General features: G+C 42.3%; 1 protein-coding gene across 4 annotated transcripts in view; it reads left to right on the top strand.

The window, feature by feature from the left end:
* The first annotated feature begins 9 nt into the window (after positions 1-9).
* Positions 10-17302, top strand: part of LOC102079284 (CREB3 regulatory factor) — a 36568-nt gene continuing 19275 nt past the window's right edge. Inside the window, exons 1-6 of one of the 4 annotated variants that reach the window (XM_005458669.4) lie at positions 21-134; positions 644-861; positions 9267-9344; positions 9458-9548; positions 9697-9813; positions 11273-12056. In XM_005458669.4, the coding sequence (XP_005458726.1) occupies positions 9540-9548; positions 9697-9813; positions 11273-12056 (910 nt within the window). In that variant the 5' untranslated portion in view covers positions 21-134; positions 644-861; positions 9267-9344; positions 9458-9539. Of the gene's footprint in view, positions 135-643; positions 862-1539; positions 1667-5650; positions 5675-9266; positions 9345-9457; positions 9549-9696; positions 9814-11272; positions 12057-17302 lie in introns of those variants that run through there. The other 3 variants (XM_005458670.4, XM_019360386.2, XM_025908165.1) reach the window with 3 other exon arrangements.

Here is a 17302-nt window from a genome sequence, read left to right as displayed (position 1 = left end):
TGCCAGAAGTGCAGCCTAATCTTTTAGCTCTGACACTCGCTCTTCGGGATTATTCGTAAACTCAAGTGCCCCCCAACCCGCCGATGAGAACTGCAACTGTTTTTTACAACTGACACACTTCCCATTTCGATCAGGTCAGTCTCTCCCAACTCCTTTCTCTACTTGTATGGTTCGCTGAACTCTGAACCTAGTAGCTAACCACAGCGTAGCCAACAGCAACAACAGCGCTGTTACTCAGTGACAGCAAACAGGACGCACACTGCACGCGCGGATCCACGCCCTCTATCTCTCTGCTTGTGTTTATATTTCATTCTGAGCCCGTAAAAGTGGTTCTAACCCGCGGAGGCGGCTCCAAAAGTGTCCCCCAGTGTTATTTTGTGAGTCCCGCGGACGGCACCAAGTCAAACACAGAGGGGGGTCTGCTGTACGAGCTCGTAAAAGTTTATTAACAACGGAATTAGCTTCAGAGGAGAGATGAGTGCTTCTGTTCTCCCACCCTCTCATCTCCAAAACGTTAGGTTTCTGCACCAATGAAGGGGAGGGAAAGACAGGAGGAGGAGGAGGAGGACGGGGTGGTGGTGGTGGAGAAGGGGGTGTTTAACAGTCCTACAACCATCTTCTGTCCCGTTTATCCGCCATATAGGCCAGCTCGGTACTGCCGTGAACTAACTTCCTGCATGTGGCTGTAGCTTGAACGGGATTTCTGGGCTGAGCGGTCACTGCTGCTGTCCATGCGTGAGCCTCTTCTCCCCCCTCCGTGGATGGTGCGGAGTAATATCATCTGGAGAGGCCGAGGCCGACATTTTACCCCGGTCCGGAGGAGCATTAACTCGGAGGGGACATCCGAGGACACGCGTTAAGGTAAAGCCCGTCTCGCAGCTATGTACCTTTGGACAAATACATAAGCATTTACGTAAAGTTTTACGACCGATAATTAACTGACAAAATATTTAAAGCACATATAGAAAAAAAATATGACGGCTTTTAACGGTCTTCTGTGATAAAAATGGCTACTTTCACACGGATTTACACACTGGAGCTACACGATAAAGAACTATACTTTTGAATTTGGAATAATAAATGCACCACGTTCACAAAAACATCTGGAAATATATGTTTTCCACGTGCGATATACGTAACAAGTTAGCGTATATATATAATTTTTTAAATGTACCAAATTACACTTTTACCATCCAATTTCACGCTACATAACGCATTTATACCGTTTTGTTTATGTTTCCTATATCCGCAGCCAGGCAGCTTTTGCTCCCGGTGTTTATTCTGTGTAATGGCTCAAAGTTTACAGTTTCTCTTCGACAAAGCCTACATTTAATGACGGGCATAACTTGCCTCGGCCTGTAACAGCCACCATCAATCGGAAGCAGCACCTGCAGGTGGACCTACAGTAGCCAAAGTTGTTCTGAGATTTATTCAACTTTAATGTAACGAAAGTCCGAGTCGGTGTGGACAGAGAGCGGCCACCTGACCGCAGCTGGGGCCGTTAAAGCGCCGGAGCCCATCCACAGGCTCTCAAATCGGCCGTATTAACAATTAATATTGGACATCCGGTGGCACTGCCAGCTGCGCCCCATTTTTATTGTCTGTGCGCTGAAAGGATCCCTGTTGTCTCGGCTGGATACTCCGCGAAGCGTGGTGGCTGCTTTAGGTAGGAATATTTCTTTCTGCGTTATATTGCAGTTTTAAAAAAGTAAAGTACAAATGCTTAAAATGTGAATATGAGGTGTGAAAGAGAAAGGAGGGAGGCTGGATGTGGGAGCGCGGCTCTCCGGCTCGCCGTGCCATGCGGGACACGCTGCTGGCTGCCACCATGGCACCTTCCCTTCGTGCTCTGGCTCTTTATGTGCTGCTGCTGCTGTTGTTGTATCCAGCTGTGCGGGGACACAGCACCGTTGTGCCCCGTCAGTTCGATTCCACCGATCGGGTCAGTGATTAAAAGGTTTATTCGGGAATATTGCGGACGCGCACTGGATGGACGGGAAGACAGGCGAGGGGCGGCAGAAGGGGGCCACTTTTGCTCTCCATCGTTACGGGAAACGGAGCTCCAAGGACACGGAGAGGCGGGGGCGCATCCAGGTCGTTTTGGGTGTTTGTTCTTGTATTTATTTTTTATTTTTTATTTTTTGCAGTTATTAACATGTTTTAATTTTATTACTGGAGATGCGAAGAATTTTCCCAGGCAGACCGACCTTTGTCCGCCGCCCAGAATTTTGGAGCTTTAATTTGGCAAATTGGCTTCCCAGACAGACTGACAGCCAGATCGTCTCTCCTCCCCGCTCTCCCGCCTCCTCCTCGCTGTTTTCGGCCACACTCTCTGCCATCACAGCCTCACACTGGGCTCCTTCTGAATTTACTTTTTTCTCACTTTCAGTCGCTCTCCCTCGTGCGTAACCTCCATTCATTCGTGCAATTCGACATCAGCCTGGAGTTTTTTTTCCTGATTATTTCTGAAGAGGCCTCCAGCTGCTAAAGGTTCAATGCCTGGTCAGACTACTTTAAATTTGCTTCGTGGTCCAGTGTCAGAATGACTTGCTTCCGATCTCAGATGTGTGCGTTATACCCAGCTAGCACTATACTACGTTAATTCTGAAAGTGCAAAAACAAGTTTTTATGGAGAAAGTATGGTAGTATATGGAACAAAAATACCATAAGTTATCACATGACTGTTTTGAAAACTTCAAATAATAATAATAATAATGATGAAGAGAAATAGCTGGCACTCCTGGGGCAGGCGCTATACTTATATCCTTGCTTGCAGACTGTCATGAGGACAGCTGCCACACCATGGACATGTAGTCCTTCCTGTTATACTTTCAGATAGGTTAGGGGCCAATTTAAGCAGTTGTCTAGTTGTTCCATTGCAGTGTTACATTAATGAACTTTTGAATACTCAGGAACTTTCACTCTCTGGACAACTACTGGAGCCCTACAAAAGGCAGAAAGTGAAAAACTGAAATTTTGACTTTTTATTTTTTTATTCTGGTAATTTTAGCATTTTTCATTTTTTAGTTTTTTTCTGTCTCTGTTTTCCAGGTTTCTCTATTAAAACACCTTTCTGTGAGTATTAGGGACCTCACAGCTCTAAGAGCCACTTTACAGTGACAGACATGAAGCCATTGAGTTCAGTTACATTTTTATTTATATAGCATCAATTCACCACAACTATCACCTTATGTCTATTGACATTGTAAGGTAAAGACCCTATAATACTAGAGAGTAAGCACCAACAACCAGATGTTCTCATGTGAACAGCGTTTGGTGACAGTGGGAAGGAAGAGCTCCCTTTTAACAGGAAGAGGCCTCCAGAAGAACCAGGCTCAGAGAGGGGCAGCCATCTACAGGAGCGAAATTTGCAGTGGCCACCTGGTACCAGTCACTTTCAACCACCATAAGTTGCTGCTTCTTATAGGCATATGGAAGTTTCAGTTGTGGTTGAGCTATGCTCCTGATCTGTTTTAGTTACACTTTTGGAAACAGGCATCGTCAGGGCATGCTCCTCTGCCCTATTCACGGAGCAAAATTAACATGCATTTGCGAGATGCTAGCATGCTTTCTGAGAAAAACTAAGACGTAAGTGTCATTTTATTTCAGTTTGGACATTACGAAATATATAAAACTTCACTACTGCTCATTGAGCTCCCTCTGCTACAGTCTCACTTTCACAGCAGCCAGTTTCGTTCGACAATGGCATTAAAAGGACGATTTCTGAGAGAGTAAATTGGAAGGCCCTCAGATTTCTGTCCAGAGCCTCATTAACCCTCTGATAGTGAAGTTCACCCCCACACTTACTTTCATTCTTGCAAACAGGGGAGCTGTAACTCTGGTGTCATGGTGATGCTCTTTACCCAAATAAAAACCCCACCACAGGCAAACCATTTTTAACAACTGCCCGTGTTAGAATACAGTAGGGCTGAAACAATTCATGGATTGATCACGTAGTTCATCAGCTGAAAATAACCAAGAATTCATTTTGAATTTTAATGTTGTTTTCTTTTTTTTTAGTTTGAAGCATGAAGTGCGTCCTTTTTCCAGCATGTCATTTGAATGACAGTAAATAGACTGGATCTGCATTCTTTATTGTAGCTTGGGTGTAACAATGTGTCAGTTTGGAATGTAGGAAATTGTAAATAAGTGACTTGCCTTTTTTATGATTATTTTCACACAACAATTGAAAAAACAAATGCCAGATGAATCAATAATAGTGCAACTGTTTGCAGCTCTTGAATGTACTGTAGATGTGTTTTGGAAGGGTACATTATGGCGTGACACAGATTCTTTTGAATACTCTGCCCTGTGTTACATAACAAGCTGTTGCAAGGATATGGGTTCAGTTTTATTTTGCATTTTTCTGTGCCCACACAGTGTTCACAGGATAATTGCTCCAGTGCATTTATAATAGACTAATAGAAAAGTCAGCTCTAAGTGTACATGGGGTTAGAAATGGCTGCAATTACTGTAAGTTCTGAAGGCATCGAAAGGTCCTCTGTGGCGGGGGACAGCTTGTGGGGGGGTGGGGGTGGGGGCTCCATAACAAGGAAAAGTAAATTTCGTCATGCACCACCTGCACTACATGAACCATTTTCTTACCGCATTGTGAGTGTTAGCATATATATTTACTTTGTCAGTGTGCGTCCAGTGTTGTTACATAAGCCACAGTTGTGCTGGCATCCACTTTGCTTGTGGAGTCTTGTTTACAAAGGGCTAAATGCATCGTTGGCTGAATGTAAAGCCTATGGTTATTGGTTGCTGTTGACTTTTTTGTTTCCCCGCTGCCTTACTGTGAACTCTGTGAGTGTCTTTATGAGCAAAGAGCCCTTTGGACCGTGCCCTATATTTAACCAATGTGCACAAAAGGATTTCTCAGCTGTTATTGCATGAAGCCACCTATATCAGCCGTGGTGTGAACAAATATAAATACAAGTCTGTTTGGTGTATCTGTTTCATTGTGCAAATTTTCCCTGTAGAGGCAGCAAATAGCTAGAGGAGCACTGTGTTCATATAAACAAGATTAAAAGAAATGGTAAATAGTACGCCATGGACACATTTGCATGTGCGCTTCACTCCTGTTTGCAGGATATATCAGCACCAATGTTGCATCCAGCAACAGAGTGGAAAGTGGCTTGGTAGCCTACTAAGTCATTTTGTTTTATCGTATTCAAAAGGTTGGGTTTTTTTTTGCTCTGCGTAAGTGCAGAAACATTCAAAGCTGGCACTCAAACAACTTTATTGTTGGTACAAGTGAACTGCTTCCATAATAATCTACATAGCTTTAACCCTCAGCACAAACTCCCAGAGCTTCACGTTTCAAACGGTCCCGCTCTTACTGCTGTAACTTTATGATAAATAATGTGTATCTTTTATTCATTTGTGTGAATCCTGGATTATTATATTTGTTCCACCCGTTGGTTATCAGCTTCAGAGCCCTGTATGTGTCTGATAAGTGTTTGTGTACACAGTATGTTGGTAGCTGGCTTGGCTCATGTGCCAAATACCAGTTTTCCATTTGGCGTGCCAAGGCAGTGTCATAACCGCCCAGCCAATCCTCATTTCCTCATTCTTGTGTGCCTGAGGTCAATCCATGGAGAACATATTATGGCATTGTTCTCAAACACTCAACCAGGGTCTGTGTGAGCTGCTTTCTTCGGCTTTTCCACAGGTACTGAACAGTAGGTCTGCATTGTTCCTGCAGCGTGTGTGTGTGTGTGTGTATGTGTGTATGTGCGTTATGTTGCTCGGTATTTCATCATGTTGCCATCTGAAAAGAGCCGGGTGTATTCGGCGCCTGCAGCGTGGCCTCCTCCCTTCTCCTTTAAGGGAGAATCAGAGTTTTGGTTACACAAACATTAATGAAAGGAGCAGCTGAAAGCAACGTCAATGCTCAAGTTTACCCGTATGAGGCGGAGCTAAAGAAGCAGTTCTTCAGTGGACCAGTAAGATAGTCCGATGAAAAGCCGTTTACTGTGTGTGTTCCTCTGCGCCACTGTTGCTCATAAACAATTAAAACACATTAGTGAGTCACACTGTTGCACTGTGACATGTAGCTTCAATATTATGAACACACTGCAGAGTTGGTTTTTTTGTTGCTTTTTTTTAATCTGGCGTGCAATCTGTGCATCTGTTCGAGGCTGAAAGTGGTCCTCGACAAATGCACCATTTCTTCCTGTTCAATGTGGAATTGGTTGAAATCTGTGAATTTTCCACCTGCCTGTCCTGCACCTCTCGCCTCTCTTCTCTTTCTATTCTAAGCCCCTTCAAACAGACAAGTAAACGACACATGCTTCATGGGGCTACAAATAGGTCAATGCTGACTTTTGACTTTATAATTCCTGCGATACCGTATTCAGATATCGGTCCAGTCTTTACTCAAAAAGCTACGCCTTATATCAGTGACAATGTGCAGATCTGTGAGGTCAGTTGTTTTATTCTGTGTTTAACACACCATCCGTCAGTGTCGGGGGCCAGTTGTTAGCAGGAGATGTAACATAGTGTGAATGAAATTATCAGCAGAGGGTTAGAACTTTGTACTATTTCACACCAGCGTTGGTGATAACTTTGCTTGCACATTACTGTCCAAAAGTCTTGACTCACCCCTCATTTCTTTATATTTTGCTTGGAAGAAGCCACACTTTATTTTTTAAAGAGGTCTTGAGCTACAGGGTTTTTTGGGGGGGTTTTAATACTAATTTTCAGTTCTTGTACCTGTGTGAATCATTCAAACATAAAAAGGCATCTGACTCAAGGGATAAACCAATGTTCTGTTTACACATAACAGAAAGTTTGGTGCCAGACAAAAGATCTGGCAGATGTAAAAACAATCTGCAGCAGATGAACTGTATCTGAAAGTCATGTCCTTAAGAAATACGAAAAAATCCAGCAAAGACCTGACACAGGGCACGAGAGATGCATCTGGTCTTTCTGATAAACCATCCATGTTTACCAAAACCTCATCAGAAGTCTCAGTGGAAGGGAGGTTGTCTTGACAGAGAGAAGAAGCTGAGGCATGCCAAATTACTCAAGAACTCGACTGAAAATCAGTGGCAACAGGTCTTATAAAGTGAATTCCAAACTTTTTGGTTCAAATCACTATAAACATGTACAGAAGCGGTTAGGAGAGAGGTACAACAGTAAGTCACTGCAGCCACATGTAAAACACATTGGAGGCTCTGTTGTGTTTTGGGCCTTGCATATCAGCCAGTGGCGTTGGGGATATTGTCATAATTGGTGGAATTATAAATACAAGAAAACACAAACAGATTTTGAGCCACCTTGAAATCTGGAAAGTATCTTATTGTTAATGGAAAATAGGCTGCCAATTCAGTAAAAGAATACCTGGATAGAAAAAAACACATTGGAATACAACAGTTATGGATTGGCCTCCTCAGAGCCAGGCGTTATTGAAAGAGTGTGGGATCATGGTGACAGAAGATGTAACAATAGGCAGGCAGCAAAGCTTCTTCTTCAAAGAATAGCTTTGGATGTCCTTCAGTACGCCTGGAAAACTATTCTGCTCCGAGAAATTCTGAAGACTTCTTAAAGGAATGACGAGAAACCTTGCCTAAGATTTCAGGCTGTGTTGAAAAATAAACGTGGTCATACCAAGTATTACCTTTAAGCTATTTAAAATTGTACAAACTCCAGTTTTTGCCTTATCTACTGCATTTTCATGTGTTTGCACTGCTATTTTCCCTTTTTTCTAGCTAAATGTAAAAAAATAAGGGGTGGCTCAAGACTTTTGCACAGTACTGTATGTTTGCAGCGGTTGTTCACAAGTTAGTTGGCATGACTGAAAGCTCTGATTATGATGCTATCCCTGTCAGCCTCTCTGTCTCTTCCTCTTGGGAAGCTTTTATTGCACTCAGAGTTGCAGAGCGTTTTGTCATCAATGCATTTATTATTGTTTCACATCGCCTTTCTTTTGTGAGAGCCAGTCTACATGCAGATAGCTGGCCACGGTATCTGTAAGGTAATGAAACTGGAAGAACTGGATGCATATCAACTTTGTACTCATCACCTGATCTGACCTGAAAAGTTTGTCAAAGTACTTGACCACTTCAATAATATAATGCTGAAACATTACTTAGGATTTTAAGTAAGGTTACTTCTGATGTTTTTAAAATGTAAAAATAAAACAAAAACTTCTTTTTAAAGATTGATATTAATAAAAGAAGGAGTGAATCAGTTGGGGAGTTAAGAGAGTAGACAAAGATGGACTGACTTCTTTCTTTGTTTGCTCATGACCTTGGCAGTCATGGTACAAGCTAACACGGCTCAATCAACTTGTCAGCTAAGCTAAACTAGCTTGCTTTGCACATTTTTCAGTTAGCTGGACAAGAGCTAATATTTAGCCTTGAGGATATTGACTTCCTCCTGCCCTGCATACTTTAGCCTTTTGATTCCATAGCATACAAAGCATGGAAGTTGTGTTTTATTGTTTAAACTTAACTAGTGCCTTTGAGAGCTGTTTAACTTTAGCACTAATCTTTAGCTTATCTATCCAAACTCTTCTCCTTTCCAGCTCATTGATCCTCATCCCACACTGGTCATGTAATGTTTAACAAATGAACATCAAAGTTCTCCTTTAATGCACATAGCAGTAGAAATAACAAATGCCAGTGAATCATATGAATGCTTTGACACACAACAGAATTCAACCTTTATCTAGTGCATGAAAGCTTTTGCATTTGCTGTTTTAAACACTCATTGTTAGCAGGGGTTTCTTGGAAGTGATATGTCCTACATTTTTGCAGCACCAGCATGTTTTTTTTTTCATGTTGAATGAATGGATGTATTAATAGAAAGCTAGCCAACTAATGTAAGTAACAATAGCTGCCGCTGTTGAACAGACAATAAAGAGCTCTGAACTCATTAATGTTTTGCTTTACAAATACAAAATATATTAAAAAAACACCACAATAAACAAACAAAAGTGAATTTTACAGATTGCCCTTGTGAAATGTTTTCTGTCAAAGAAGCCCATTCATCTAAGAGCGGCACTGTGGATCTGTTATTAAAAAGACACATTTAAAACCTGCATTTTATCATCTGTACTGCTGTCGTCTCCTCCTTTTGTGCCGATCAAACAAACTGAAATCAGTAGCAGCAAACAGACAACTTGTGCTGCACGAAGCCAACAAAACAATATAAGGCTTATGTAACACTGTAACATTTTTGTGTTCATATTATGTATTGCATCCCTAGGTTTCATTGTCACATTGATTTGCTTGCTTTTTTATTGTTTTCTCCTTCAGGCTGAGAAATTGAGAGCTGCAGAGCTGCGACATGTGAAAAGAGCTCACCCCCTTGGCCCGCTCACCTCTCAATCTTAGGTAAGTACTTTCTTCTATTTCTCTTTGTCTCCTTTTATCTTCCTTCACTTCTATCTTTGTGATGAACTCTTCTTTCCCTCTTGTGTCTCTGCTGGTGACATCTCAATGCTCAGACCTGAACTCAGTCGAGTTTTTGCTGCCAAACTCACTCACACTCACGTTGGGACTGCGACCTGACAACTTCCTGCCTCGGGCATGCCTCAGGTAAAGTAGGAAAGCTACAGTCGCTCTCACCCATCACCTCTGAATTATCCTCCTCCTCGCTTCAGTGTTGGATTTACTCTGTGTGTGTGTGTGTGTGTGTGTGTGTGTGTGTGTGTGTGTGTGTGTGTGTGTTTTACCTCCTTTCCAGCCGGGTATGAATGGGATGGAGCCTGCATTTGGCGAGGCCTACGGAGGGCACAGGGGTCTGCTGAGCCCCTACCCTCTGGCCATGTCGCCACAGGGAGGCAGGACAGAGTACGACCAGGTAAGACAGCACAACATAGACAGAGCCAAAGCTCACGCAGCTTATAGTGTGACCTCGGGTAGCCAGTGTATAGGACAAACAGATATATAATTGGCTGCCTAATTTGAGTTGGTGACTCATTGTAGCAATTTAAATGATGTCATTGGTCATTGATCTATTAGTGAACAATACCTCGTGCTCTTACTTTGAAAGTATATCTCATTGGCTAGCTTGCTGGCTGTCAGTGCAGTCACATTCAGCTGCTTCCCCAGAGAGGATTTCACCCTGATGTCAGATCCAGAGCCAGCATCTGTACCTGATGATACTGCAGGAGGAGGAAACCTGGTTCATGTGTAGTGATGCTCAGCTCACTGAGGCAGCAGAACAGAATAAGCACTGTGATCACCAGCCTATTTGTTTATAAAGTGAAAGACTTGCTGGAGCAGCAGCTGATTATAATGCTCAGTTGTAAATTTGCCAACCTGTTCTTTAAGGACAACAAAATATGAGCTGTTTTTTTTTTTTTTTGTAATGTAGATTTTTTGCGTGTAATGATCTCTAAATTCAATGTTCAATCTGTACTATAGGCCACAGGCTTGATGATGATTGGATCATGAACCATTTCCAACCCACCTGATCTTTAACCATTAAAACTTTCACTACACCACACATTAGAGCTATTTCTCAACTGTATTTAAACACATGCTCTTATAACAGCACGGGAAGAAGTCTGGAAAGACATATCGTTAAATAGATGCCCAGGTAAACTGTGCTTTTATGATAAAGCCTATATTATTAGGTTACATAGAGCGATGAAGTCATCCTTCCATTTCAGTGCTGTCACATAATCCTCCTCCTCTGTCTGTGTGTGCATTGATGCATTAAGCTGCTGCATGTCTCTTCTCTTTAATGTCCTATCATGCCTCTATTAGGAATATAATGAGAGCTCAGCAGCAGTAACCGCAGTGGCAGAAGGTCAGGTGGTCAGGCTATGGCAGAGTGGGAAATATAATTGGGACACGAGACCGTTGTTTGTATTCTGCTTTTGGTTTCTCCTTGAAAAACCATTAAACCTCTATCACTCTCTCTCTTTATATGTATATATATATATACATCGCAGATACAGTTAAGTTATTCAGTAATGTGTAAATATCATGCCTCACTTGAAAACAAGACAGAATTCTTCATGTGGCATCTCAGTTATCAGCAGTCAGTGTATGTGGGCCAGGTGTGAAATAATCCTGACAGGATTACGGCACTGGGGGAGGGTGGGTAATTTTGATTAAGGTTTTTTTTTTCCCCCACACAACTCATTCTGACCTGTTTTAGTAGCAGAAGCAGATTCAGAATTTAAACAGCTAGTAAATGCTGTCATTTTACACCAAAATAATCTTTAAAATACTGAATGATTTAAAAGTTTGTTTATTTTTTTGTCACAAATCAGATGTTTAAGTGTCATTTATCTCTGTCCCCTTTTTAGAGTGTGCTCCTTATGCTGGGCTCCCCAGCATTGCCAAGGAAACGGCCCTTTGAGTTGCTAAGCGACCTGGTGGACGACGGAGGCTTTGGTGAAGACCTGCACCCAGAGCGCTGGGATGTGTCCGCGCTGGATGAGATGGCTCGTTACACCAAACTGGGCCTCGGGGTCGGAGGGGAGCTGCTGCCCTGCTCCGAGGAGGCTGTGCTGATGGGCTGCTGGGGGAGGAGCCGGGAAGAGCAGGAGGAAGAGGAGGAGGAGGAGGAGAGGAGGAGGAACAGACACGTAGCCCCTCCTGGCACACCGGAAGTCCAGAACACTGCTTCAGGGAAGGAGGAAGAGGAGGAGGAAGGGTGTATCTCTGTTGCCCGGACAACAGAGCTGTGTGTTTCAGGAAGAGCGACTGAAGGCGGGCAGGATGAGGTGGTGTCAAGGAAGCGCATGGTGGAGGTGTATCAGGTGGCCCAAGAGGAAGAGGAAGCAGCAGCAGCTGCAGTAGGACTGGCTCTGGAGCACTGCAGCGAGGAGCACAACTACTCCCTGAGCCAGGGAGGGGAGCTGGGGGCAGGACCTGCTCACAACTCCCAGACAGAGGAGGTGCAGGTGGTGGAGAATCAGCACGAAGAGCAGGATAGGGAGGACAGCCAGGCGGAGACCGAACTGAAGCTGGAGGATGAGGATGAGGAGCAGGACGAAGATGAGGAAGAGGAGGAGGAAGAGGGAGAGGAGGGAATGGAGGAGACAGTGGTGGAAGCTGAAATTTCGAGCTCCTCTGAAACTGAATGTGGTGAGTTCTGGCTTCAGTGTGTGTGTGTGTGTGTGTGTGTGTGTGATGGCGAGGACATCTCGGCTCATCACAGCGCGGCCAGCAGCCTGTCTGCCCACACACGATCCATTTTGTTCTGTCTCCAGTCCAGACGAGACCTCAAACCGTCTCGTCTGACTTGGTTGGCTGAGCACAGGCACATGTGATACCAAATTTTGCGGGTGTAATTCCCAGACATCACACTGCTTCAGTGACTACAGTGTTACTGTTATAAAATGGCTTTGAGGGCTGAAGTGTCTTTGGGTATTGAAATACCATCTGTAACAGGCGCGCTGCTTTGTTTCTGGGATGGGGTGGGGGTTTAGCTGAGCACGTTAAATAGGGTATGAAAGTTGGTACAGATTGTTAAACAACCATTACAGAAGAACTGGATTTCTAAGCAGCTTCAAAAGCAACACAAACATGCCAGCTACAGACTGCAGCATTCAGCTGGTGGCTCATTAAAAACCATTTTTCTTGCCTCATTATTTCTTTACAGCCCACTTATCTCTCATTCACAAATATCAAAGGTACGTAGTACGACTCAAAAGCAGACTTGATCAGTTAATTCTACAACTATTTTCGTAATTGCTTAACTGTAAAGATGCCAAACTATTCCAGGTTTTCTGCTTCTGTGTTTTATGTAATACAAATAGTAGAAATAATCTTTGCTTTTCAGACTCTAAAGGACAAAAGAAGAACTTTGAAGCTGTCACACGGGTTTTGTGAAACTTGGCATTGTTTAGCAGTAATTGATTTGTTGTTATTGTCTTCAGGATGAGTTTGTGTGCTAAAAAGCATTCCTATAATGTGTTTCAATGACCAGTCAAGTGGACTGTTTTTTAATTATCGCCAAAGAAACATATGTTTTCTATGGTGGATTGAAGTCTCCTAGTCATAGCACCTTTGGGTGTGTGCCAATACTGTGTACGAGAATTATCATAGATGTGTGCTTTCTAATTACATATTTCCAGTATTTTTTTTTTTACATTTTCAACTCACTTTGGTTTCAGTTAGACTCTGGTGTGAGTTTACTGTTGTTGTTGTTGTTAGGTTTGGTTTCGCTTTCATTAGTTTCAGTGTCAGTTTTTGTCTTTTTAATTATTATTATATGAAAGCTATTTGTTTGGGACAGAATGTACAAGTGTTACATTACAGACAGATAATATTGTATATTTTGAACTTGATTTGAATTAGTTTGTGAGGACACAGTAATGTTTCTGGGACTTTTCAGGCAAATTATTTGCTAGTTGTTCATTCTGACAAAAACATTTAAACTGAGCTCGCTTTAAGAGGATGGAGTTAAATGTTGGCCTAACAAATATTTTGTGGGTAATATAGGAGCTGTATGAAATTTGTAATCACATTCCTTCTTAATCAAATGTTGTTGAAACGTGTGGCACTTTGAAATGTGTGTTTGCGCTCTGTATGGTGTTGCAAACACACACTATGTCAGATTAGTTTGGCTAATTTTAGCAGTGTTATCAGCAGTAGCCTGACTTTCTTCCACGCTGTCCACATCATGATACAAAATATGGTTAATTGTACCTTTGGTTGCTTGGATATATTCCACTTTATTCTGACAAAGCTGACATACAACTGCTCTGCTTTTTTTAAAACATCAAAGTAATGCAGAACAGAGCCGGTTAGCTCTTTCACCCTCGCTCATTTACAATTTCCTTTTTTTAACATAGATTTCCCACCTGTGTATAAAAAGTGTGCCACATAAATGCATACAGCTAGATAAAGTAGATGTGTGTACAGTAAGATAATAAAATAGGTAGTAAGAAAAGGCGTTATTAAAAAAAAATGATGTTAGTCACCTCATCAGCTTGTACTTGTTTAATCTTAGCTCAGTGTGACTTTACTGTCTTTACTGCACTTTCTCTTCTTCAGTGCATGTGCACACCCTCTCTCTCTCACACACTCTCTCACAGACACAAACACACACACGTGTGGGGTGGAGCAGACATAGACAGGTGATGTGAACAAAACATTCAGTTTGAGGACAATCTGTTTAATTATTTTAAATGCAATGAAAGTTTACCTGCAAGAGTTGAACCCAAAATAAGAGAGAGACAGAGTGAAGCCAACAGGGAAAGTCATCAGCTTTTCACTCAGCTTTAAACAGGTTAAGAAAAGTTATGAAATGAAATTTGCACTTAAACCACAAACTAGCAAGCCTGGCATGAAAAGCACCTAAACTGCTGCTGGTTGGTGTTAGCTTCTTTCATGCTGAGTTAATATGCCGAATGAAGAGTATACTGGTGCTGTAGAGCACAAAAGTGCCCACCCACTTTTTGAAGGTCTCCCATGAAGGAAGTGAATTTCCCTTTCATTTTTTCTATTGACATTTCAGACAATTCCTTTTTTAAAGGTAAAGGTACAAGATAGTGTACATAGATACTTTTAACAGAGAAGGAGCTACTGATGCAACAATGCCATACAAATCACAGACTCTGCATTGAATAACTTCCAGCCTTCCCAAATTTACTCCTTTTCATTATTCTAGTATTGTACAATATCCATCCACCCCTCCATTTTCTTCAGCTTCATTGAGTCAGGATCATAGTTGGGCTGGATGCTATTCTGGCTGTCGGCGAGTACGCCCTGGACAGGTCGCCAATGTTGCCGACATAAAGAGAGAGAGAGAGAGAGAGAGACTACTATTCACACTTGCATTCACACCTACTGCCAATTTATCCTCACCAGTTAACTTAACCCATGCATGTGGGAGGAGGCTTACATGCCCACAGGGCCCATGCAGGAAAGGTCCATATGGCCTAGTTATCCGTATGTTACAGTGCTTGGTTCCTGACTGTCTTCACTTTTAAGATTTCTGAAGTTTCATGCTTATTCTGACAAATGGTGAGTTGACACATTTCTATGGTAACCGTAACCTCCCAGCTCATAATCAGCATCCCTATGGAGAATATGAATATGGTTTTTCACTTCTGGAACTTAAGTATTGGGGGTTTTATATCAATACAAGCTATATGTTGTTAAAATACATACTGCCACCAGTTTTTGAAGTTTGCTGCACAACTGTGACTGAAATGGATGCAGTGTTGTTGAGTTTAATTTCTGCTGCATGAAACTGAGTAGAATCACTGTGAAAATTTTTAGAACAGCTTCAATATCGTCACTGTTTATTGACTTGATGCCGTAAGGCTGTTATTTACTCTCCTGCTGACTGTTTTGATTAGATGAAAGTGAAAGAAAGTCAGCTTTTTAAATGTCACTCTGGTTTGCTCATAAAAAAGGAGCTTTCATTGTATTTCAGAACTCTCCTGAGTATCTCTTATGCAGATGAGGGGATGTTTATTAAGCATGGAGGTCTTATTAGGTCAGCACAATATGAATCCTCCCTCCCATATTTGCAACATGTCAGTGTGAGTTTTAGGGCAGCAGTTACCACTGAGACCTCAGTGATATTTTCAATAGGAAATTGCTACATCGCAATTCTGATCACTTTCAGTGATAAACACAGCTGTGATTTATTTTTTTCATTCTTGCTACTGCACAAAAAGATCTGGTGCCATGACTTTTAAAATCCTGCTTACAATCCAGACAGTAAATACCATTGATTGGATTTTCAAAATTAAACATATAAATGAAAAATTGTTGGGCTCATTCATGGATTGTATGTGCAAAAATAATACAAAAAATGTCACTCAGAATTCTTGGACTGGCCACAACAAGCAGTCAGTTGTTGCCTGAGTCACGGCTTGCTACATAAAGGCTGATAGAAAGTGTGCTCTGATTCACATTTCTTTGTCTTTGGCTTCTGAACACTTGTCTATGATGTGTTGCTGCTCTGGAGAAATTTACAGATAGCTTGCTAAAGGTTTTTGTGTTAACAGGTAAAAGATCAGGTTACACTGACATTACAGGGAAGCAAAGGATGCAGAGGTTTAGAGTTGAAAGACTTTGTTTTGTGATAACTAACATTCAGACTAACAGGACTAAACTGGAGGCTTCTTGGCAGCGTAAGTAAAATGTTGTAGTGTAACAATTAGATACATTGTAGCGGCCTAATCCCTCAGTAATAAACAGATGAAGTCACTGCTTGCTGAGAGCACAGAGCATCATAGGAATCCTTTAATGTGAGAAGAGTTGTTATTCCCAAACTACCAGCCATGAAACATAAGCATGTATGTTGATAACACCTATGTAAACTGACTTCCAATCAGATTAGCATCTTTTCCCAGGCCTTTTCTGCCTCTGATCGGCTTTGCATTAGATAAACAAATCTCAGGCATCTCGTTGCAAGGTAATAGAGAGGTCGGTGGCTCGCTCTCAAGGAGCGGTCCGGCTTGTGTTTCAGCTGTCGCAAGACACAATTGTTGGTCCTTTGTTTCGGTGTGTGTTTGTGTGTGTTTGTCCTGTTGAGCTTTTATTACCATTAGCCCACAGCGATGGCAACGGTATGAATGATGGATTGTAAAAATGTGATGTGTACTCGCTAAAATTGATGATGGTTGAGTGAGTTTAGGAAACCAGACAAAAGGCTGAGAAACAGAAAACCATGGAGCAAAAGATCGAGTTGAGGGGGGGAGCGCAGACAATGGCGTTATCTGCAGACAGGACCAGACACCATGATGTTACATAAGCTGTCTGTGTGTGTGTGTGTGTGTGTGTGTGTGTGTGTGTGTGTGTGTGTGTGTGTGTGTGTCTGTGTGTCTGTGTGTCTGTGTGTGTGTGTGTGTCTGTGTGTGTGTGTGTGTGTGTGGACTGTCCACTCATGAATAAAAGCGAGGGCAGGACTTGACGGTTATCAAGTTCAAGTCTGATTTAATCACAGCAGAAACGACTGTGTTCACTGTGACAGCGTCTTCTTTCTGTTTTGGACGTCTGTGCGGCGGGTTCGAAGAAGAGCTTCTTCTCTCCTCCTGCTGGTGGAGCTTTGCACGCTGTATTATTTATGACGCCATTATTCGTGGGTCTGCACGCCTGAGGCTAATCTTCTGTGACGTCTTTGTGTGAAACGGCATACGTGCTGGTGGCTTTGTCATGAGGACATACAGCATGTGCTTTTTGGATTTGGGCTCACGGCATGATCTCATAGCGACCAAACATAAACACGAATAGCTGTCAGTTATGATTGGGGTGCATTCGTCATTTCACTTGCTGGGTGTTTCTCTTCTAATAAATATTGCATACATGGCTGTCAGCGTTGTCCACCTCCAAGATTCAGTTTCCTTCGGAACAGTGTGGCCTGGAGCATT

The sequence above is a fragment of the Oreochromis niloticus genome, linkage group LG6, assembly GCF_001858045.2.
Source record: "Oreochromis niloticus isolate F11D_XX linkage group LG6, O_niloticus_UMD_NMBU, whole genome shotgun sequence".
Taxonomy (NCBI): domain Eukaryota; kingdom Metazoa; phylum Chordata; class Actinopteri; order Cichliformes; family Cichlidae; genus Oreochromis; species Oreochromis niloticus.
The sequence above is the reverse complement of the archived record's forward strand: the minus strand, read 5'-3'. Positions and strand labels throughout refer to the sequence as shown.